The sequence below is a fragment of the Crinia signifera genome, chromosome 1, assembly GCF_055691185.1.
Source record: "Crinia signifera chromosome 1, ASM5569118v1, whole genome shotgun sequence".
NCBI lineage: Eukaryota > Metazoa > Chordata > Amphibia > Anura > Myobatrachidae > Crinia > Crinia signifera.
Window position 1 is genome coordinate 32,752,915 of NC_139217.1, and position 24,145 is coordinate 32,777,059.

General features: G+C 45.8%; 1 protein-coding gene across 1 annotated transcript in view; it reads left to right on the forward strand.

Annotated features, from left to right (window-relative positions):
• The window catches only part of LOC146069234 (vomeronasal type-2 receptor 26-like), a 52,604-nt gene that overhangs the window by 27,389 nt on the left and 1,070 nt on the right, over nucleotides 1–24,145 (forward strand). The window contains exons 4-5 of the mRNA XM_083179294.1: nucleotides 13,218–13,430; nucleotides 23,640–23,763. Coding sequence (XP_083035420.1) covers nucleotides 13,218–13,430; nucleotides 23,640–23,763 — 337 coding nt within the window. The remainder of the gene's footprint in view (nucleotides 1–13,217; nucleotides 13,431–23,639; nucleotides 23,764–24,145) is intronic.

The following is a 24,145-nucleotide window of genomic DNA, read 5'->3' on the forward strand; positions in this document are numbered from 1 at the left end:
CATAAGGTGTACAGTTTTTTTATAGAAAAAAGGGCCCTCTTGTTATGGTGCATAATGTGCTCAAGGGAGGTGGCCCATACTCAGTGTCCCACAGTGTGGAGGGGGGTGGGGGACAGTTGGGAGACCCTCTGTCACCCCCCACCCTGTCTCTGTCTCCCCAGCCCCACAGGCTGCAGAATAGATGCTGTACGCATGCGCCTATTCTGCAGCCTGAGGGGCTGGGGACATAGCCAGCAGCTCAGAGAACCACTAGCCATGCCCCCACAGTGGCAAAAATCGGGTGTGGCCTCGTTGAAATAGGCCACACCCCCATATTGATAGGCCACGCCCCCAAAAACCGGGCGCGCCTTCGGCGCGCAACAAACCGACTGCCCCGCCTCTAACTTTAGGGCTGCTTCAAAATATTTCCCGGGCTGGTTTGAATTCCCAATCCGCCCCTGGAGGGAACGGAGAGACGCAGGGTGGTAGGGAGGGAATGGAGAGACGCAGGGTGGTAGGGAGGGAATGGAGAGACGCAGGGTGGTAGGGAGGGAATGGAGAAATGAATGTAGGTAGGGAGGGGACAGATAGATATGCAGGGGCGATAGGGAGTGGATAGGAAGTGGTGAGAGAGAACCTGTGAGGTAGAATGGGGATAGATAGATAGATAGATAGATAGATAGATAGATAGATAGATAGATAGATAGATAGATAGATAGATGGATGGATGGATGAAGGGTGGTATGGAGTGGGGAGAGAGACAGACAGTGTGGTAGGATGGTGATAGATGCAGGGTGAAAGGATAGTGGGAGGTAGAGAGCCTGAGCTACAACCTGTGTGCTGTGCTTAGCATACACCCCTCATAATCATGATGAAGCCCTGGGAGGAGAAGAGGAATGAAAAACCTGGGCGAGGGGAGATCAGCCTGCACTTGGCACTGCACAGCACTCTCACCTTATCTGTGAAGCAGAACTCGCTTGGCTTGCTGAGTCTATGCATGCAGGGGCTTCGGCTCCTACTTCCATCGTCAGTCCAACAAGTAATTATTCCAGACGATGATCACTATAGAGAGAACTATAGAGGGTGCAGTGGATTTCCTTGGGGCCCCCAAGCCACCGGGCCCCATAGCAACTGCATCCCCTGCACCCTCTATAGTTACGCCACTGGTACAGTATGTTACAGTGATTTCCATGAGTACACTATTTCATATGTAGATACAGCCTCACTCACACACAGAATATAGGCATGCTGCATATCATTTTATGCCTAGCTGCTGGTGCCCCTAGGCATTCCAAACGCCCTAGAAATTTGCCTAATTTGCCTATGCCTAGGGCCGGCATTTGTTTTCAATGTGGTCATTACATGCCTGTTGCCACATGCTAGTTTCCTACAGTATTTGTTTTCAATGTGTTCATTACATGCCTTTTGCCATGGGGTGATTACATGCTAGTTGGCACACAGGATTTCCAACAGTATTTGTTTTCAATGTGGTCTTTACATGCCTGTTGCCATGGGGTGATTACATGCTAGTTGGCACAAGGGATTTCATACAGCATTTGTTTTCAATGTGGTTGTTACATGCCTGTTGCCACATGCTAGTTGGCACGAGAGATTTTCTACAGCATTTGTTTTCATGGTGGTTATTACATGCCTGTTGCCATGGGGTGATTACTTGCTTCTGTAGTTGGCAGACAGGATTTCCAACAGTATTTGTTTTCAATGTGGTCTTTACATGCCTGTTGCCATGGGGCGATTACATGCTACTTGGTTGGCACAAGGGATTTCTTACATTATTTGTTTGCAAAGTGGTCTTTACATGCCTTTTGCCATGGGGTGATTACATGCCAGTTGGTTGGCACGAGGGTTTTCCTACAGTATTTGTTTTCAATGTGGTCATTACATGCCTGTTGCCATGGGGTCATTACATGTCCTTACATTCTCATTGCCATGTTGTACAGTATTTGCGTGCATTTTTTCATGGGGCAATTAAATGTGAGTACTGTATACTGTATTTCTTATTTTTACAGAGATCAGCAGGATGACGCCGCTGGAGAGGCGCCAACGCCATTGTAAGTACAGTACAGTGCAGTGCATACTGTATACAGTAGCCTGCTGTACACACAAAGATGGATTTTGACTTTTGAACATGTGGCATACTGTACTGTACCTGCTCTGCTCCTGGACTTCCTTGCCAGTGCCAGTTGCAGAGGTGGGACTGCACCATTAGCCAAAGTTCAAATAGGGGAGCCACACAGTGAGTCCTGGACTGTGGTGTTTGGGGTGGCAGTTGGTGGGGCTCCCCTCTGCAACTGCCACTGGCATGGAAGTCAAGGAACAGAGCATTTTGTCCCTCCTAAAATGGGTCATGTTGGGAGGTACAGTAATGTATGCATGTGGCGTCATACTGTAATACATTGTACAGTACAGGTGATTTACAAAATATACTTTTTTTTGTTTGCTTTTCCACAGTGCCACCAAGTCAGCAGCACAGCCCGCGGCGGCGTGCACGCCCCACCACCCAGGAGGCCACTGCCAAGGAGGAGGAGGAGAGCAGCACCACCCCCGAGGAGGAGGCAGGACACAGCGCGGATGGTAAGTATTGTACTGTATAACACCAGTGTTCCCACCATGTGTACCGAATAATATAATACTTGTGGGACCGAAATGTGTACTGTGTAACACCTGTGGGCCCACCATGTGAACCCTATAATACTTGTGGGACACACATATGTGCCATGCGGTATAACACCTTGTGTACTTTATACCATCTGGGGGTCCAGCCATTTACTGTACAGTACAGTATGTTAATTGTATTTTGTCTTTTTTTTCTGTTGCAGTGTCTGAAACCATGGCCACCGCCCTGGACGCCAGGGAGGAGCAGCAGCAGCAGCAGCCGGGAACCAGCGTGGATGGTAAGTATTGTACTGTATAACACCAGTGTTCCCGCAATGTGTACCGAATAATATAATACTTGTGGGCCCGACATGTGTACTGCGTAACACCTGTGGGCCCACCATGTGAACCCTATAATACTTGTGGGACCCACATGCCCCCACAGTACAGGTACATAAATGCTACTAAGTCGCACAGCACACCCTACTCAGCCCCACAGCTCGCCCAGAGCATGCACATGCTGGCTGGCCCACGTCCGCATATTACTTCGCGGACGGAATACACTCTTCCCACCATCCTGGCATACTATTTGCCAGGTGGCCGGTCTGGAGATGTGGGTGCTGCAGCCGCAATATAGCAAGTTAATACGGTGGCCCAGCAGCAGGACTCGAAACTGTGGGTGCTCATCAATTTCCGTGGGTGCTCGGGCCCTTGAGCACCCACAGAATCGGCACCTATGACCACCAGTACCCTTGGCCAATTACAATAAGCGACCACATCACCATAGAACCACCTACTGTACTTTGTACTGTGAGATCTCTCACTTCTCTCGTAATGTATAATTTACTGTATGCAAGACCGTGTATTGTTTTATTAAATACTGTAAACCTTGTTTAGCAATAACACCGCATTGCTGATCGCTATTCACACACAACCCCAATTGTTTATACTGTATGTACTGTACCACTGTACTTACTAAACGGATGCTCCTCCTCCTCCTCTTCCTCCTCCTCTTCCTCCTCCACCACCACCTCTTCTTCCTGAGTGGGGGTGTGGCTTAGCGACGCTGCAAATAAAAAAAAAAATTCTGTCAACATACTGTACAGTAAAGTAAATTGTTTTGACCCCTGCCACCTCCTCCGCCTCTGTGGTACGGGGTGGCAGCGCCTCTCCTCCCTCCGCCGTTGTCGTGACAGGTCTATATAAAGAAAAACACTGGTATTATGCGGGACCCCAAGTACTGTATTATTATAGGATACACATGGAGGGCCCCACCGGTATTATGCGGGACCCCAAGTACTGTATTATTATAGGATACACATGGTGGGAACACATCGGTATTATGCGGGACCCCAAGTACTGTATTATTAAAGGATACACATGGTGGGAACACACCGGTATTATGCGGGACCCCAAGTACAGTACTGTATTATTAAAGGATACACATGGTGGAAACACACCGGTATTATGCGGGACCCCAAGTACTGTATTATTATAGGATACACATGGTGGAAACACACCAGTATTATGCGGGACCCCAAGTACTGTATTATTATAGGATACACATGGAGGGCCCCACCGGTATTATGCGGGACCCCAGGTACTGTATTATTATAGGATACACATGGTGGAAACACACCGTTATTATGCGGGACCCCAGGTACTGTATTATTAAAGGATACACATGGAGGGCCACACTGGCATTATGTGGGACCCCAAGTACTGTATTATTATAGGATACACATGGTGGGCCCCACTGGTATTGTGTGGGACACCAAGTACTGTATTATTATATAGTAGGATACACATGGCGGGCACCCACGTACTGTACACTGTGTACAGTAAACTTTGAGTGAACACAGGATTTAAAGGGTACACTTGGCGTCACTACTGTATACACTTGTACTGCAGTCACCACTTTATTAACACTTTATTCTGGTACATTGTATCCTCACATTACTGTACTTACAGCGCCTGATGGCCTGAAGTCTGTCAGGATCTCTCCTGACCAGGTCGCTCCACCGGCGCTCTAGGGAGCGGACAGACCGCTCACGGCCAGTGTCAGCCAGAATTGCCCTACAGGCCTTTCTGTATGCCCGCAGCTTCTCCTTGTTGCTGGAGACAGTGATATCTCTACAGTGCAGTACGGGCCTTTTCTGCTGCGCTGCGCCATTATACAGCATACAGTACAGTAGTCTCAAAATGGCGGAGCGGGCGTCCTAGTCACACACGCTGTGTGCGACACATGACTTTTATCATGCGTCCCAAAACTTTATTTGAAAGAGTTTTAAGATACTGAATCGCTAAGACAACTATCGTAGTTAAAGTATGTAAGCTGTTAGTTTGTGTGTACAATCCTATGACATGTAACCTTTATAAATAAAGCTTTTATCCCTAACCTTTATCTTATTTATTTATTAATTAATGAACAGTTTCTTATATACTGTAGCGCATACATATTACGCAGCGCTTTACAGAGAATAGTTGAACATTCACATCAGTCCCTGCCCCAGTGGAGCTTATAATCTATATACAGGTTGAGTATCCCGTATCCGTATATCTATTATCCGAATTATTCCAAAAACCGTGGTTTTTGGAATCATTAGAATTTTTTTTTTTTACCCCCCCCCTAACCCTCTTTTCATACTTACCAAGTCCCAGGGCGTCCACAGCAGGCCTCCGGCATCTTCTCCAGGGTCTCCAGCGGTCCCAGGAATGCATTGCGCGAGTGTGCGCGCGCGCCGGTGACGTCACCGGCGCGCGCGCACACTCGCGCAATGCATTCCTGGGACCGCTGGAGACCCGGAGAAGATGCCGGAGGCCTGCTGTGGACGCCCGGGGACTGCGTGGACGCCGAGGGACCACCGGACACCATCAGGGGACAGGTAAGTATGGCTTAAACAATTTATTCCAAAAACCGGAATATTCCCTATCCGGAATGCTCGTGGTCCCGAGCATTTCGGATAGGGGATACTCAACCTGTATCCCTACCACATGTACACGCACACACAGACTTCCATAATAATAAAAAAATATTAATACTCTGTCTACTGTACACACGTGAGTCGCATGAGCGAGCCGTATGAGTCTGAAACGACTCATATGAGCGCATGAGACGAGTAGGCGTCTGAGACGGAACTCGTTTGAGCGTCGGAGATGAAAGACATATTGGGGGAAATTTACTAAGAATACAAATACAAAAAATCGTATTCGTATTCTTAATACAAATGAATACGAATGAATATGACTGGTGTAGTCGTATTTTCATTCGCATTCCAGAGGATAATTTACTAATCAGTCGTATTTGACTGATTCGTATTATCCGATGGCGTATTGATTCATATTTTTTCTGATATGAATTCGTATTTTAAATACAAATTCGTATTGGTTTTAGCCTGCATGGATCAGTCAGTTCCGTGCAGGCTGCAATGTCAAAATAAATAAATAATTTTAAAAGTGTGTATGTGCTTAGTGGCCTTTTATTAGTCACACATTTGTGATTTTGATCAGCTGGGGGTTATTTTCTGATTTTTTTCTTCATGTGTAAAATTATAAGATGTGAAATACACTTCAAAATCAAGGTGTATTTTTTTGGCGTAATTTTTTATAATTTGTATGCGTTTATGATTCATATTCGTATTTTTTACAAATACGAATTGTTAGTAAATGACTAAAGTACATTGTTTTCATGTTAAAAATAGGCGTATTCTATCGATGTCGTATTCATTCGTATTCGTATTCAAAAATACGAATACGCCATGTATACACCATAAATGCGAATACACATCACCGTATTTTAAGGATAGTAAATCCTGAAAATACGAATATGCATAAAAAAATCGTATTTTGCTGTACGAATACGAATTTTTTATACGATTTTACCTTAATAAATTTCCCCCATTGTATGAGCGTCCGAGACGAGAGCCGTATGAGCGTCTGAGTCTATTGTCTCCTGGGGGAGGGGAGGCGGCGGTTGACTTCAGCTCAATACACATTACTCCCTGGAAGTGACAGTATTGCATTGCAGTTCATCTGGGTCACCATGTGCAAAATGTGTAATAGACAGTAGAAATGGAAGCAACAAATTGTTATGGAAACAAGTTATTTTACGTACTGTACTGTATGTCTTAAGTTTTATTAAAATATCACTTTAAAAAATATTCGAATAAAAGAAAAAAAAAATTTGACACCGTAGTTGAACACGGGTCTCCAGCATGAAGAGCCGCGCAGCTATCCATGACACGGAGCAACACACAGTGTATGGTCTGTAGAGTGCTGATATAATCAGTGGCATCCGCAGCTCTATTGGTGCACCTTCGTGGATTAGCGCTGCAGGAGATGTTGTAGTGTAATGTCCTGTATTGGGAGGAGGCGGTTGACTTCAGCTGCATACACATTACTCCCTGGAACAAACAATAGTGCAATGGTACTGTAGCCAAATCAATAGCATTGTATAGTGTGGGGCAGAGGAGTAACTCTAGGAGGCAATGGAGTCATCTGCCGCTGGGCTCCTGCTCCCAAGGGAGAACTTCTCCTTCCCTGCAAGCTTGAATCAGTTAATTGAAAGCTGTTGATATCGCTTCTGTAGCTGTCTCGCCCTCCTCTGAGGAACAGAGATTCCAGTCTCTTTATTTTAAATATGATATACTTAACATACATACTGTACATACACACATGCATACACATATTTATATAAGGTGCTATGTGTGTGTGTGTGTGTGTGTGTGGGGGGGGGGGGGCACTAATTCTTATCTTGCCTCTGAGCAACTGGGATAAACTTACTCCACTGGTGTGAGTCGGGGCTACAGGGACAGAATCATGTTCACTACACCCCACTTACGTACAGTACCTCCTCTATTGTAATGCCCTCACCTCCTGTTATGTGTTGTAGCTCCTTGCTGCTGAGCTGACCTGGCTGTTCTCTCCCAGGGAGAGAGACAAGCTGGCAACTATAAACCAGGTCCACAATACATACATTATAAATCCACAAACAACCACATGTAGTTATCCACAATATTGGATTTAATAAACAAAATTGTTTTAATAGCAAATACAGGCTGATTTTTCCATAAAAATTTGCTCTATGTGCTTTTTAAGCTTTGCATAAAAACTTACTTGATCACTTTTTGTGAATATTTATATAGTTGTGAATATTGGCAAATTTGTGTACAATTCTCCCATCTCACCAATAGTAATGATAAAAGGAAAACTTACTGATACCCCTTTCACATCTCACCTTTTTACCGTGTTTATGCCGGTTTGTTGCCAGTTCGATCTGGAAATAAGTGTGATCTGAAAGGGCTTACCGGGTCCAATAATCCGGCATAATGAACCAGTAAAAAAGAAGGGTTCTTAATAGTTCGGTGCCAGGTTTCTGTGCAGTGTGAATAGGTTCACCGGGTCGAGCAACCTGGTTCCCGTTCATACTGATGGAGGAGGCAGTGCTTGGAGCAGCGTCAGCTCCAAGTGCTGCCTCTTCCCCCACCCCTGTTGACGCTCCGCCGCTCCACCCCACCCAACCATGACGTCAGCGAACCGGCAATATTGCTTGGTCGCTGAAGGGATCCGAACAGAGCAAAATGCAATGTCGCACCGGGATTGAACTATTTCAAATTCCCGGTACAACCCTGTATTTTGAGATGTGAAATCAGTATTATTCTATTGACTACTGCATGAGAAATCCTGTAAATATGATTCTTTCTTGGAATAGATTATGTGTAACTAAAAGACTAATGTACAGAAACAGAAGTATAGGATACAAACTATTTTATTGTATTTATTACTGATAAAGAAAAAGCCGTGTTTACGCTAACATGACTCCAATGTGTCTGCTCAATGTTAACAGACAGAGTGGCTGATTCAGAACTGGTCATAGAGCAGCGAATTTGGTCCCTCTGTCGACCGGGGGGGGGGGGGGGGGGGGGTCTGCTCATCCGTATGTGCAGACCCCTGCAGAGAGTCGGCAAAAATGTAATTCACCGGGGCTTGATGCCTGATTGACAGACAGGGGACGTTATGGGGTGGACACCTGGTGTTTCCTGGGCGTGTCCAAAGAAATGCTGGGCAGACTCCAGAGAGCGGAATCGTTCCCCTGTCTACTTGGGGTGGGTGGCCGACGTAACATGACGTTAGCGTCAGCCCCCAATTTGGAGAAAACCGCGCAGCTGGAAAGTAAGACCTGGGCTTTTTTTTAGGGCAGAGGAAAAATGTTTTGATGGTAAGTAACCAATGAAGGATTTTGGTGGGGGGGGGGGGGGGGGGCGTGGGGGGTTGGATTGTACAAGAGCCAAGAAAGCAACAAAAATAGTGAAAATATCTTATCGTAATGTCATTACTGTCACTACGCAGGGTTTGCGACATACTTATCTCCGTTCCAGAGACTATAATCCAGGTCACCGCTGAGGCGTCCCAGTTTCCAGCTGGTGCCGGGTGCGCAGGTCAGCGTCTCCCACGATATCATCTCAGCGGGTACCGCTGGACACAGCCTGCACCCTTGTTGCTCATAAACTCCCAGCACTGGGCCTTCTCTATGTTATATGCCTCAGGCCTTTCCACATGCACACTAAACATCATTTGTGTCACCAACATGGGAGTGGCCATATTGGTTTGATTCACAAGAGTTCACCAGCCAATCTGGGAATAGTTATTCTGACATCACCCTGCAACAGCCAATCATCTACAGGCTCCGCCTATATACACTGATACTGGAGCCAGAGGTCAGTCAGTACAATTGCTTCATCCTAACTACAGCTGTTAAGCCACCAGTCAGAGAGACAAACATCAATACCGGCACTAAATACAGATACCTGCTGTTGCCCTTATCATCATCGGTGAACCTCTCCTGTGACAGCCATAGTGATATCCAGTGCGTATCTACCTGCAGTGATCTTATTATTTTATTCCAGTGGTCAGGGAACTTGGTCCTCATTACCCCACACAGTGCATGTTTTGCTGGTAACCCAGCAGGTGCACTAATTACTCACAGACACATTTTATAAGGTCCGCAGGTGGAGTTAATTATTTCACTTGTGATTCTGGCCCTTATTCTGATTGATGCGTATTTTTCCGCATACTTTCGGATAGCGTCTTTACGGCGTCTGCGCATGCGTGGAGAACGCCACGCGCATGTGCCACGCATTGACTCCGTACCTGTTCGTGCAAATCCCGTACAAAACTGTGCCCCGCAATCAGTCTTGAAATATGGGCGTATTATGGGCGTCATGCGGAATGAGACATGGGCGTAGTTTCAAAGTGGGAAAAACTGGGAGGAAACATGGGCGGACACGGGGGAGTACACTTATGTTGGGGGGCGTACATTCGGATAGCACTCCGAATGCACGCGACCAAAACCGATAGAAATGTGCGGTGTCCATAAGTCAAGTATTGCTTTGCGGAAACCACTCGGTCTTGCGGAACGCCTAATGACTACAAGCATTAACACCTGAACCCAATACAATCGACTCCTTTACTCATTACTCACTAATAGGACGCTTGTCAGTGCTTTAATTGAAACCATTGCACTTCAATTGCTGTAAGGGTTAATGTGTGCAATGCATGTGTTAGGCATGCTTGTAAGGATATATTGGCATCTAATTGATTCCAATTCCAAACAGGCATTTTTGTATGAGGATAGGTAATTGAATAAGTGGGTCATGTGATGTATTGTAGAATAGACATAATAGTTTGTAGTTTGGCGTAAATACACCGCTTCCGTGCGGAAGCACCGCTTGCCATCCGTTTGGATGCGGGATTCCCGTGCATACTCTGTAATACCGTGCAGAATCGGAGTGTTTCACCCGCACACGTATGGTTTGTATTTCGTCCGTAAACACGCCCTGTTCTTAAAGAGTGAGTCCGTCCGAATGCGGAGGACACGTGGGCGTTTCTACGGACGATGGCCGCGCGCGGCAGCACACCGTGGCGTGCGGACCGCACCGTAAGAATTCGGGAATATCCGCATCAATCAGAATAAGGGCCTCTGTGAGGAGACCTGCAAAACATGCACTGCGTGGGGTAATGAGGACCGAGTTCCCTGACCACTGTTTTATTCAATCTGAGCCTATCCATACTTACCGGTTATTCCCTGGCTCATCTAGTCGTTCAGAGACTCCATCTTCCCTTGTGAGGGGTTCCTCACAAACCTTTTGCACTCTCTATGCTGTCTAAGTTTATTAAAGAACCCAGCTTTCGTTATACTCCAGGTCCAGTCCAGTCACCCCTCAGATGTGACAATCACATTTTAACCGACATGATGTTGGCGTTTGGAGGTGGACACCTGCCATTCTCTGGGAGTGCCAGAAAAAATGCAGATGTTATCTGGCGTTTTAAGGGAGAGTGTGTGTTGTCATTGCCTGCCTCAATCAGCCTGTTTCAATTGCAGATTTGTGGAAGGGTCAGAGTTATGCTGCTTTCCCACTGCCTTCACGGGTAAAGACCTGTTTTTTTAAATGGGTCTTTAAACGGGTAAGACCCTTTCCCACTGCAGCTTTTAAATGGTAAATTACAGTTTAAATTCCGTTTTTGTCCCATTCCCACTTACCCGTTTAAAGACCCGTTTAAAATAGTAAAGATGGAGGAGGGGGGTAAAAAAAAAACAGCGTGCCCCCCCCCCCCCCCCCCCCCCCCACTGCCATAACCAGCACCAGGCTGAAAGAGCCGGGGCTGGTATTAAAAAATCAGGAAACCCGACAAATAGGGCATCGCTGATTTTTTAAAACCAGCCCCAGGCTCCAGGTCTGTGGCTGGTTCCCAATCTATAATACGGGGGACAAAATGACTAGGGGTCCCCCATAATTTAAGAACCAGCCCCAGGCCAAACCAGCCAGCAGGGTAATGCCACAGCCGGGGGGGAGACTTTTATACAAGTCCCCCCGGCCAAAGCATTCAGCCCTCTGACCGGTCAGCCTGGCAAGGGTCCCCCCCCCTCCAGGACTTAGCTGACAAGGCTGAAGCCCGGTGCTGTCCCCGGTGACCCTGTACGGTGGTCACCGGGCTGATTGAAGTGTAAAAAAATAGAATCAAAACTATTGTCTTTTACTGTGGAACTATGAGTCTCAGCAAGCGTCCCCCACATGCTGGGACTTGGAAAACCACAGAAAAAAATTGTCAAATAAACACACTGACACAATAAAAATAAAACTTTAATACATCCAAAGCCCACACATACTGATACTTACCTATCTTGAGCCCGTAGGTAGGTCCCTGGGTCTTGGTCCGGTGTCCTGGTCCTGGTCCATGTCGACGTCTGGGTCCATGTCGGTGGCGTCCGTGTCGGCGTCCATGTCCGGGTCCGAAGAAATCCATGGGGGACCTGTGGAAGGAAATCCCACTCACCAGGTCCTTTGGTGAAGATCCTAGCTAGGCGGCCAATAGAATCATTCAGATCAGAGGCGCGGAAGATGAAACATCTCTGCGCCTCTCAAAGTCCGGGTACAGGTGGCTGATGCCAGTGGCACACGCAGGGGGCTTTCTGAGTACCCAGAAACCCCCCCAGGAATCTAAGGGCACTAGTCTGAAAGCCGAGGGTCCCCTCTTTCCATGGGTACAAGAATTTCAAAATTCGGCATTGGGGAACTGGAGATATCTGAATTCAAAGCAGTGGTCCCCATCCAAGCCTGTTAATTGCGTTTCCCAGTCAGATATTTCACTGGTTGGTAGGGATGAATGCTTTGGCCGGGGGGACTTGTATAAAAAGTCTCCCCCCAGCTGTGGCATTACCCTGCTGGCTGGTTTGGCCTGGGGCTGGTTCTTAAAATACGGGGGACCCCTAGAAATTTTGTCCCCCGTAATTTGGGAACCAGCCACGGACCTGGAGCCTGGGGCTGGTTTCAAAAAAATCAGCGAAGCCCTATTTGTCGGGTTTCCTGATTTTTTAATACCAGCCTGTTGCTGGTTACGGCAGTGGGGGGGACCCCATGCCATTTTTTTTAACGGGTAAAACCCTTTCCCACTGCCGAAAAACGGCTTTTAAATGGGTAAAACTCTGCTTTTTACCTGTTTTAAAAAAAAAAAAACTGTATTTTTAACCGGGTAAAGCAACCTGTAGCTTTCCCACTGCAGCTCTAACCGTTTAAAAGCCTAAAAAAATGGCAAATTACCGTTTAATAGCTGCAGTGGGAAAGGGGTATTACTAATGTGCACAGACTGGGAAAATCAGTCAGTGGTTAGATAATTGCACATGGATGTGCAACATGATAGTGGATAGTGATATTTTCACAATTCACTCTCAGATTTACACAGGTTTTTTAAGTCTTTCTGGGTGTTGGCTAACCACTTGCGATTATCTGCAAATTTGCTATTTACTAATACAGTAAGTTAGCCATTACTGCCCTCTACTGCTGCAATTTTTCTTATGCATGTGTAATTTTTGGAACTTGGCGCATGAGCAATTTAAAAATCAGATAAAAATAAAAAAAAAAAACGATTTAAATCTTTGTACACAATAAAGCAGTTCGGAGTGATCCTGAGATGACAAAATGCTTGTTGGGACTTCACTCTCTGTGGATGCATCTATATATTGATTTGAATGTCTGATGCTCTAACTTGGTAAATCAAGGGTTAACATTACAAAAACTCTATCAATATAATGTTAATTGGAAACTACAAATACATGTTCCTCCTTCCAGCACATTTTAAGAAGAGTTCATTTCCAAGATCCCTTCGGAGAAGACGTCTATTTTAATGAGAGAGGAGAAATGACCGCATTCTACTACATTAATAGTTACGCAGTTGTATCTGATAGAAGATATCGCTTCAGGAAAGTGGCGACCTTTAATGCTTCATCTACAGAAGAGCAGCTTGTTTTCAATACACGTTCCATATTTTGGAAGCATGGTCAGGTGAGTTTAGGGCCCCTCCCCCTATGGTCAGGTGAGTGTCCTGTTGATGTGGGGTAAAATAGATACTAACAACTCTTGTACTTCTTAGCTGACAGATTTTTAAATAAAATCTATGACCACTTGACCCCGTGGTGCGAATAAATATAGATTCCATGAAATAAATATATACGATTTCATCAAAATTTAGATGACATGAGGAGAAAACTCCTAATAGAACAAGAGCGCTCAGCAAATGCAAACTGCTCAGTAAAATCATAATTATTACCAATAAAAAATGTAAGCCTTTATTGCTACAATAAATCAGTGATGTATATATCTTGAGGTATCTTGCATTTATGTTGTATAAACACATCAACCACATGAAATACACACTAATATGTTTTACTTGTGCATAAAACAAGGTTTCAAAGCATGAAACAAAGTTTGTGTACTATCTCAGATATTGAATTTGAATGCTTAGCAATAATTTTCTTGCACATATTTAGTGCCAGTTACATACTGTATCATGTCCTCAGTAGTGCCAGTTACATATCATGTCCCCAGTAGTGCCAGTTCCGTATCATGTCCCAGGTAGTGCCAGTTACATATCATGTCCTCAGTAGTGCTGTTACAGATGTCCCCAGTAGTGGCAGTTACACATCATGTCCTCAGTAGTGCTGTTACAGATGTCCCCAGTAGTGCCAGTTACATATCATGTCCTCAGTAGTGCCAGTTACATATCATGTCCCCAGTAGTGCCGGTTCCATATCATGTGCCAGGTAGTGCTAGTTACATATCATGTCCTCAGTAGTGCTGTTACAGATGTCCCCAGTAGTGCCAGTTACATATCATGTCCTCAGTAGTGCCAGTTACATATCATGTCCCCAGTAGTGCCAGTTCCATATCATGCGCCAGGTAGTGCCAGTTACATATCATGTCCTCAGTAGTGCTAATACAGATGTCCCCAGTAGTGCCAGTTCCATATCATGTGCCAGGTAGTGCCAGTGACATATCATGTCCTCAGTAGTGCTGTTACAGATGTCCCCAGTAGTGCCAGTTATATATCATGTCCTCAATAGTGCTGTTACAGATGTCCTCAGTAGTGTCAGTTACATATCATGTCCTCAATAGTGCCAGTTACATATCATGTCCCCAGTATTGCCAGTTACATATCATGTCCTCAGTAGTGCTGTTACTGATGTCCCCAGTAGTGGCAGTTACATACCATGTCCTCAGTAGTGCTGTTACTGATGTCCCCATTAGTGGCAGTTACATATCATGTCCCCAGTTGTGCCAGTTACATATCATGTCCTCAGTAGTGCTGTTACTGATGTCCCCATTAGTGGCAGTTACATATCATGTCCTCAGTAGTGCTGTTACTGATGTCCCCAGTAGTGCCAGTTACATATCATATCCTCAGTAGTGCTGTTACTGATGTCCCCATTAGTGGCAGTTACATATCATGTCCTCAGTAGTGGCAGTTACATATCATGTCCCCAGTAGTGCCAGTTACATATCATGTCCCCAGTAGTGCCAGTTACATATCATGTCCCCAGTAGTGCCAGTTACATATCATGTCCCCAGTAGTGCCAGTTACATATCATGTCCCCAGTAGTGCCAGTTACATATCATGTCCTCAGTAGTGCTGTTACTGATGTCCCCATTAGTGGAAGTTACATACTGTATCATGTCCTCAGTAGTGCTGTTACTGATGTCCCCAGTAGTGCCAGTTACATATCATGTCGTCAGTAGTGCTGTTATAGATGTCCCAAGTAGGTTTTTAGCAAATCATTTTTTTTTTTTTTTTCACTTTCTGGAATGTACTGTATGGTTTTCTGAATAATTTGGATAACAGATATTTGGATAAGGGATACTCAACCTGTATTTGCATTCATTATGAAGCAATGGTCCCAGGGCATTACTACAATGTTGGGTATCCTGTCCCTGGTTTGAAAATGTCTAGGTCGCCAATCACTAGGTAGACCCCTAAATGGTCGACAATGACTAATTCGACATCTATAAATGGTCAACATACCCTGGGTCAACATTGACATGGTTGACACTGAAAAGGTTAACACAAGCGTTTCATGTTTGGGTGACTTGACTTGGTTCATACCATCCCAGTGGGCATAGAGTTAGATTATAACAGTGTGCTGAGCGCAGCGGTACAGTGCCCAAAGCATAGTGAGCCATTTGAGGTGATGTGTACAATTATATGGTGTCACATAGACTAAAATGTGAAAAACTTGTGTCAACCTTGCCAGTGTCGAGTCGACCGTGTCAATAACGACTTTTCGCTTATGTTGACCTTCTGTCAATGTTGACCTAGTGTATGTGGACCAATTATAGGTGTTGACCTAGTCACTGTTGACCTAGACGTCGGCCCAACTGAATGTTGTGTCTCCCATAGCAACATTTTGAAAGCCCACCCCCCGTGCTGCTTACCTCCCTACAATGCCAATTATGGAGCCAGGAGAGATAGGAAAGCGTGAAAGAGGGTTTTATGGAAAAAGAGGGAATGAGTAGGAGAGTCAGGAAGAAAGCAAGCAAGAAAAAGGGATACGAGGAGGAAAGAGCATGAGGGCATCAGGGAGACAAAGAAAGGCAGTGTCAGAGGGGATGAGAGGAGCAAGAGATATACAGGACGGGTGCAAATGGGAGAGAGAAAAAGAGAGTGTCAGGGATGGAGGGGAGAGAAAAAGGGGAGCATAAGAGAGTTAGAGCGTCAGAGAGAGAAAGAAGAAGAGAGGGTGTCAGTGAAAGAGGGAGAGTGTCAGGGAGTGATACTATTACTACTACTACATTTTGTTTAGAAGGTGCCACAAGTGGTTGGCAGTGCCCTATATATGGCATATATTAGAGCAATACAGGGTACACTAATGTTCATTCTAGCACCCGCTATCTTTGAAAACCCATGCAGTTCCTCTTCCCTACCTGGGGTGTCGCTGTGTGCTGTAGTGCTTGTAGCACAGTGTGGTCTGTATCTCAGCACTGATATGCAAACTAGACCTGTGCTAGAAACAGCACAGCAGACCCAAGGCAGGGAAGAGGAACTTTATGGATTTTCAAAAACACTAGGGCACACAGAACTAAACATAACAGTAACTGAGAAACTAAAACAGGTAACAAATAGCAGCACAATTCGTACAGAGCGGATATGTAGGGAAGCATACTACCAGGGGCCATGTTGTCATTGGAAAAAAAGTTTTTTTTTGAATCGCACACAGTCTTTAATTAGTCATATATAGAATTAACCAACATGCGTATCATCTAGAATAGTGATCTACGATATAGCCGGTTGGTGGTGCTCCCAGAAGAAGTTTCAGAGAACTCAACTAGAAAAGCGTGGTCTTGTAATAGGTTACAAGAAAAAGACTGAATTAGTCTTGCCTGAGGCCCCAGGCAAGACTAATTCAGTCTTTTTCTTGTAACCTATTACAAGACCACGCTTTTCTAGTAATGTTGTCATTGGCAGAGTTGAATGAACACAACTGAGAAAAGAGATAAAGGAATAGATTGTAGTAGTAGTAAGAGTACTGAAGTGTAAAAGAAGAGGGCTGTGAGAACAGGTAGGAAGAAGGCCCCACTCTCAGGAGCTTACAGTCTAGAAAAGAGGGGCAGATAGATTTGAGAAGTGTAAATTTTCTTAATGGACTTGGCAAAAGTGGAGCATTGGGAGAGGAAGATAAGTCTAGCTGCAGAGCTGTGGACAGACTTGAAGGGAGTGAGCTGGTAATGGAAGAGGCCAATGATGTGACTGTAGCAGTATTTTAGGTGAATGGTGAGTAAATAAAAAGTTTAATTCTACTTTGGGAGATACATTTTTTTCATAGCTGGAACTAACAGGATTGAGCCAGTGATTGGACATGTGGGGCAAAGGAGGAGTGGGCATCTAGAGTGACACCCAAGCAGCGGAGTTGGAAAATGGGGGAAATGATGGTGGTGCTGTCAACAGTGATGGAGATATTGGTAGTGGAGACTCTGGATGGAGAGATAGAGAGAGCATCAGGTAGAGAGCGGGGAGAGTACCGAGCAGAAACGATACAACCAGATTGTCACGCTTGGGGTAATTTGTGGACCCAGAACTGACCCGGGAGCTTCAGGGGTGTCTGGACTTTGGTATAAGAGACGTGCTGGGCAAATGATCGACTGTTGCATGAATAGTTTTTATTTTGGAATTACTGCGACAGTATGAGGAACGTCCACACTTAGTTTTGCCGATATCACTGATGCTAGGGTAGGCACTGTCGGTGGGGTTCGCTGTGGTGTGGGAACCCTTGGTTAACCCCTGGGAACACAGAGTACAGGCAGCAGGAATATACTGGCGGGCAAGTCCTCAGCAGGAACATCTTAAGATCTTAATCAAGACTGTTGTGGAGCGAAGAGAACTAATGGCCACAGAAGCAGGCCTTCCTGTTAAATACCCTTAGGGGTGGTTCCCAGCAGCTGGGGTATTCAGGAGGCAAGTTAGGGCAAAATACGCTGTTTGCCCACATCCAAGGCTCCCGGCTCCAGCAAGCCCACACATTGCCTGCCTGCCAGGAGACCGCCCAGCCACGCAAGACCAGTGCCAGCACCCCGCACCTCCACTGGTGGGACCCCTCCAGAGTGCCCGCACTGGTAAGTCCTGGACCGCCGGCATCCCCCTGCAGTGGGACGTGGCACCGATTACAGAGCAGGATAGGGTGGGCATAAATGGGTGGAGGGAATGGATAGTGGGGACATACAGATAGATGGACAGAGCATAATATGGGGGTATAGATGAGCAGAGGAACAGACAAATTTATGGATGCATGGATAGAGCACCATATGGGGACATAGACAGACAGAACACCTAGGCCCTTATTCTAGTTGAATCGTATGGATGCGTATTTTCAGACAGGAACTGAGTGTTCTTAGCCCCGCCTTCCATACGGATTGCTCACACCGTCCGAATGAGGTAAGACACCGACCGAACGAACGTGAGTGGATTTTTCATGTGAACACCTCCTCCATCTATGGGAACATCCCCTATCCTTCGATGGTCGCCGACCATCGAATGCTGGACTAAGTGTTCAGGCAGCATCGAGTGCTCCAGATCACTCGGGCATTTCTACATGCAAAAGCCGGGATATGGGCGGGCAGCTGGCATCCGGATATGTCATATGTCCCCCCCCCTCACACGTGCGTTACAGCTGGATTACCATACATACGCCCAGCGTTTTCATGGGAACGCTAATGAAACGCGGGGCGTACGCATATGGTAATGAGCTAAATCAGCCCTTCACGCCCCTCTCCACCCCCTGCTCGGATGGTTCCATACGATAATTTTCTGCATGGACCTCACGCCGTGTTCAGACGTGTGAGGCTTCGCAGATGCGCAGATACGCCTCTGCACATGCGCAAACACCAACCATCGGCTGTCCGTCCGCACTCAGAGCCATCCGACTTAATCAGAATAAGGGCCCATATGTGTTCAGAAATTGGCAGATGGAAAGACAGACTGATGGATGGCCATAATACCATATGGGGGCATAGACGGGCAGATAGACAGACCGAAAGCCATATGCAGCATAGAAGGATGGATGGGGAGAAACGTGCATATACAGACAAATGGGCGGACAGAAAATAATATGGGGACATAGATGGACAGATGGATAGATGGATAAAAAGGGGGCATCACTTGAAAAACAGATGGACAGAGCACCATATGAGAGGCATACACAGGCAGAAGGAAGAACAGGAGTGGTCATAGATAGACAGATGGGAGAGGGCATGGACAGAAAGAAGACTGGACAGGAGATGACATACAAACGGGCAGATAAACGGGGTATATTTGGACATATGGAGCATCATATAGGAGCATAGATGGAACAAGTGTTGTACATAGAAGAACAAACAGACAGAGGGATATAGACAGACAGAGCACAATGTGGGACATAGATGGACGGACATACAGACAAATGGGAAGAGGGGATGTCATCATCGTCGGGTCCTTTAGCCATGCAGCAACAGCGACGTTACTGCAGCTACACTTCAAGGCGTGCTGAAAAATTTAGGGGTGTGACTTCATGGGGAAGGGGCACGGTCACATAACAGTTCCATTTCCCATTAACCACAGAGTAATGTCAGTTATTCACATTACACCACACTGGTGCCAGGTAGAAACCCTAAGACACACTGCAGAAGGCATACTATAGGTAGACACAAAGCCCACAGGAGTTGCACCATGTATGCACATAAAGTCCACAGGACAAGGGCCTCGTATGCACACATCATCCACATGAGTAGAGTGCCCCCTTTCCTGAGTGTCAGCCCTATGCCTATCCCCCCCAGTGTCAGCCCTGTCCCCCTTCCCCAAATGTCATCCCTATCCTCATTTCCCCCAATGTCAGCCCTGTCCCCCTTCCCCAAATGTCATCCCTATCCCCATTTCCCCCAATGTCAGCCCTATTCCCTTCCTCAAAGTCACCTAGGCAGCCATGTCCCCCCTTCTCCTGTGTTACATATTATTAAATGGGACCTGTCAATACCCTCTGCCGCTGCACCTGCTGCTCTCCATCCACACCCCCAGCACAGCCAGTGACAGCTTATTCCCTCCTCACTGCACAAGTGTTCCCCAGCTGGCAGATCCTCAGTTAGCCATTCTTATTGCAGCCTACTGAGCAGAGTCCGAGTCTATGACACAGAGGACGAGCACCGATCACAGTCCTAGACTGCTGCGTTGTGACTGACAGGCGATCCACTGGCTGGGGCACACAGTGCAGAGTAATGGGAACGCACTGTTACTGTCTGTGGCAGGGATAGTCGGGGGACAAGTGTGCTGTGGGAAAAGCACCACTGGCAGACACTGCCTCATACTGTTCCCCGTCCCCTCCCTTCCTCCTATCACGCTGCCACCCACTCTCTCCCACATGCCAACACATGCATGTACCCTATTCCACACTCTAACTCTAACAAGGACCTCCCTCGTCTGAGGGTAGTGTGCATTGATATCGAGTGTACCTACTAGGCGATATTGTGAACAATATTGCTCAGAAAGCCCTTTTTGAGAGATATTGTTCACAATATGGCCTAAAGTCTATGTGGCTTAAGGAGGCTAAAATATAGAGCAGTACCACTTTTCAGACAGCAGGTGGCAATTTAGAAAACTCCCATTGCAGTGACAGACAGCTTTATCAAATACTCATCAGACTTTGGCTACATACAGTAAAATGTCCTACTGAAAATGGTAAATCCATATGACACTAGTGATACATGTTGAGTATCCCTTATCCAAAATGCTCGGGACCACAAGCATTCTGGATAAGGGATTTCTAAGTTTTTTTTTTTACATACTTACCTGGTCCCCCTCGATGGTCCCACGGCGTCCTTCAGGATCCTCTTCAGCAGTCCCAGGAATGCATGTTTGCAGGTGCGCCGATGATGTCACCGGTGCGCCCTTGCAATGCACTTCTGGGACCACTAAAGAAGTTCCTAAAGGCCGCCGTGGACATCGGGCAACTTGGCAAGTATGAAAATAGGGGCGGGGGGGGGGGGGATTCTAAAATATTCTAAAAAAACACGTTTTTGGAATATTTAGGATAAGAGATCTCCAGATACGGGAAACTCTACCTGTAGTTAAAATCTACCTCCCTAGGAAACTGTCATCAGGGAAACAATATTTCATATAAATCTCTTACAAACGTAGAAGTTGTGACAAGGGTCACACACACGGGGACTCAGATGAAGACTTTGTTCTTTATGTTTCCGATGTAGGTCACAGCATAGCAGATTAATTTCAAAGGCAAGCATGGTTACAAGCAGTAGACTACAGGAGCAGTAGCATAACAGACGCTTGCAAGGGCTAAATAGCCCACACCCCGGCCTATCGCTTGGGCGGCTAATCCACCATCAAAAGAAAGCTGACTCTGCCCTGGATACTCTTATATCAGGAAATCCCAGGTGCTGCTAAATACACACCTGGCTTCTGTTACTGCTCAAAAACCTGTTCTGGATCCCCCATTATTTTCATGTGGAGATATGCTGTCTCTGCCACACTCCTCCTCCCTTAGCTTCAACCACCCATGCGAAGCTACAACATTATCAGGCAAACTCTCTGACTCGCCCACCCCTACTTGAGTCATCTGCCAAGGTACACAGCCCTCCACCACTTTCCAGAGGTCACCCACCTCCATAGGTGCCGATTTATTTTTTTGCTGGTGGGTGCTCAAGCCAAAAATATAGGGGAGTGGCTTCTTGGGAAAAGGGCGTGGCCACAAAATAATACAGATTTTTATTACGCGGCACAGTTGTCTCCAATATTAAAATTATGGCAACAGTGCCAAATACATAAATGCCCCCACAGTGCAGGTACATAAATGCCCACACAGTACCTGTGCCAGCAACGAGGGAGGGGGAGTGCAGTGGGACACGGGCGGGTGGGCCGCTGCTGAGTGGGTGCTCATTCATTTCTGTGGGTGCTCGGTCCCTAAAGCACCCACAGAATCGGCACCTATGCCCACCTCGCCTTCTTCCTCCATATATATATATATATATATATATATATATATATATATATATATATATATATATATATCAAAACCGCTCATCCCACTAAATAATATCTCAAGGACTCAACTGCCCACTTAATGGCTAAATTTGTGCTCTCTGGGAAATAATTTATGCCTAAGGTAGAGGATGGGCTTCTCCTGGCTATTGGACTATTGGCTACATTTTCTACCAACTCATCAATCCGGGGCATACGTTAAGAATCAAACCGGGACACTTGATTTAGTTTACGGAAGTCATTGCAGAACCTTAAAGCACCTGAAAGCTTAAGTAGTAATAATATTGGATTATTCCACTCCCTGGCAGATTCCTCTATAACCCCTAGGTGTAAAATCTCTTCCACCTCCTACTTTACTGCCGCCCGCTTTGAGTATTTATTATGGCCTTTGACTGTCACTTTCCTTCTAATGTTTTAACAGGTTTATTTGTACCTCCTTCTACCCTACTGTCAGACCTTATAATTGACTGGTCCAACCGCCTCTATGATCTCAATAGGGCCCCACCATTGTGCATACATCTTGCTTTCTGGGCAAGATGGGCCCCGCCATTGTGCATACATCTTGCTTAACCTGGGAGACTTTGCATGATGTTAAGGTCCTGGCATAGTTGTTCTTCCCACCTTTCTTTTAAGAGATCCTGAATAACTCTGGACTGTCTCCCATAGAGGAGCTCAAAGGGACTAAACCCTGTGACACTGCCCTCATATAGTTTGCTTAAGGGTTTGATTAAACCCTACTACCAGACCATCTGTTTGCAGGTGGTACGATGAGGTGGTAATCCTGTCTTTTAGCAACTGGCATAAATCCTTCATTAGTTTAGACACAAAAGGATTGCCATGGTTATACATGGTTATACATGGTTATACTTGGTTATACATGGTTAGCAGCTCTTTGGAAATGGTGCCAGATACAGTATATTACCCAGGGGTATAACCTCTGGGTACCTGGTGGCATAATCGAGCAGACTTTTCCACTGGCCCTATCAGATCCATACCAATCTGCTCAAAAGGGAGAGAAATGATAGGAAATAGTACCAGTGGAGCCCGAAATTCTGGTACACTGTGCATTCTTAACAACACCTCTTAACAGAGACATAGATGCCAGGCCAAAAGAACCTTAACTGTATGCATTGGCGTGTTTTCTCCTCCCTCCCTCTTGTAAGGGCTACAATGGTCCCTACCATAGCCCACAACTAAGCCTATCGGTTGGGCAGCAAATCCACCATCAAGGACAAGCTAACTCTACCCTGGAAACCCTTATATCAGGAAATCCTAGGTGCTGCTAAGTACACACCTGGCTTCTGCTACTGCTCCAAACCCTGGTCTGGATCCTCCACATTGCTTTCATGTGGAGATATGCTGTCTCAATGTCAAAAATCAGTTTAGTAAAAAATATATATTTTATCTTATTAGAAAAGCAAGTATAGTACATGGGAGTCAGAGGGAGATGACAGATGACATCTACCTGCAGGTATTGTGGTGTAGGGGTACAGTCACTGCACATAGTAGCATAGACACTTGGGGTTTGAATCCTCCTAGTCTCTGTGCATTTTTTTATGAGGTTTTAATATTTATCATACAAAAGTAATTTTAATGATTCAACTGTATCTAAATAATCAATAATAAAGCTATTACCTCCCACTGATCCCTTCCGGTATCATTTTGTTAATACCCATTTTCCACATGTTGGTATTTGCTTTTAGGTTCCGGTGTCTGTATGTTCTGCAGATTGTCCCTCAGGATACAGGAGAGTGTTACAGAGAGGGATCCATCAGTGCTGCTTTGAATGTGTACAATGCTCAGTGGGAGAAATATCCAATGACACAGGTGAGAATGGCCAATTTCTGAAGCCACTAAAGCAGTGGTTCCCAAACTTTGTGCCGCGGCTCCCTGGGGTGCCTCGGGACACTTGCAGGGGTGCCACGGGTTGGTGGTGCTGGATCAATTCAAATTATTTATGGTTAATTATTTATGGACAAAACCAGTGCTGGTGGCTGTCAATCATAAACTATGTGTACAAACAGAAGCAAATCCTGCCCTTTACCACATAACTGAACATCAGGATCACATATAAACACAATCTAATTTTTTAAATATATTTTTCTACCTTTTTGGGGGGCCTAGGGGTGCCGTAAAAAAATTCTGATACTCTAGGGTGCCGTGATTCAAAAAAGATTGGGAACCCCTGCACTAAAGTGTCAAAACACGA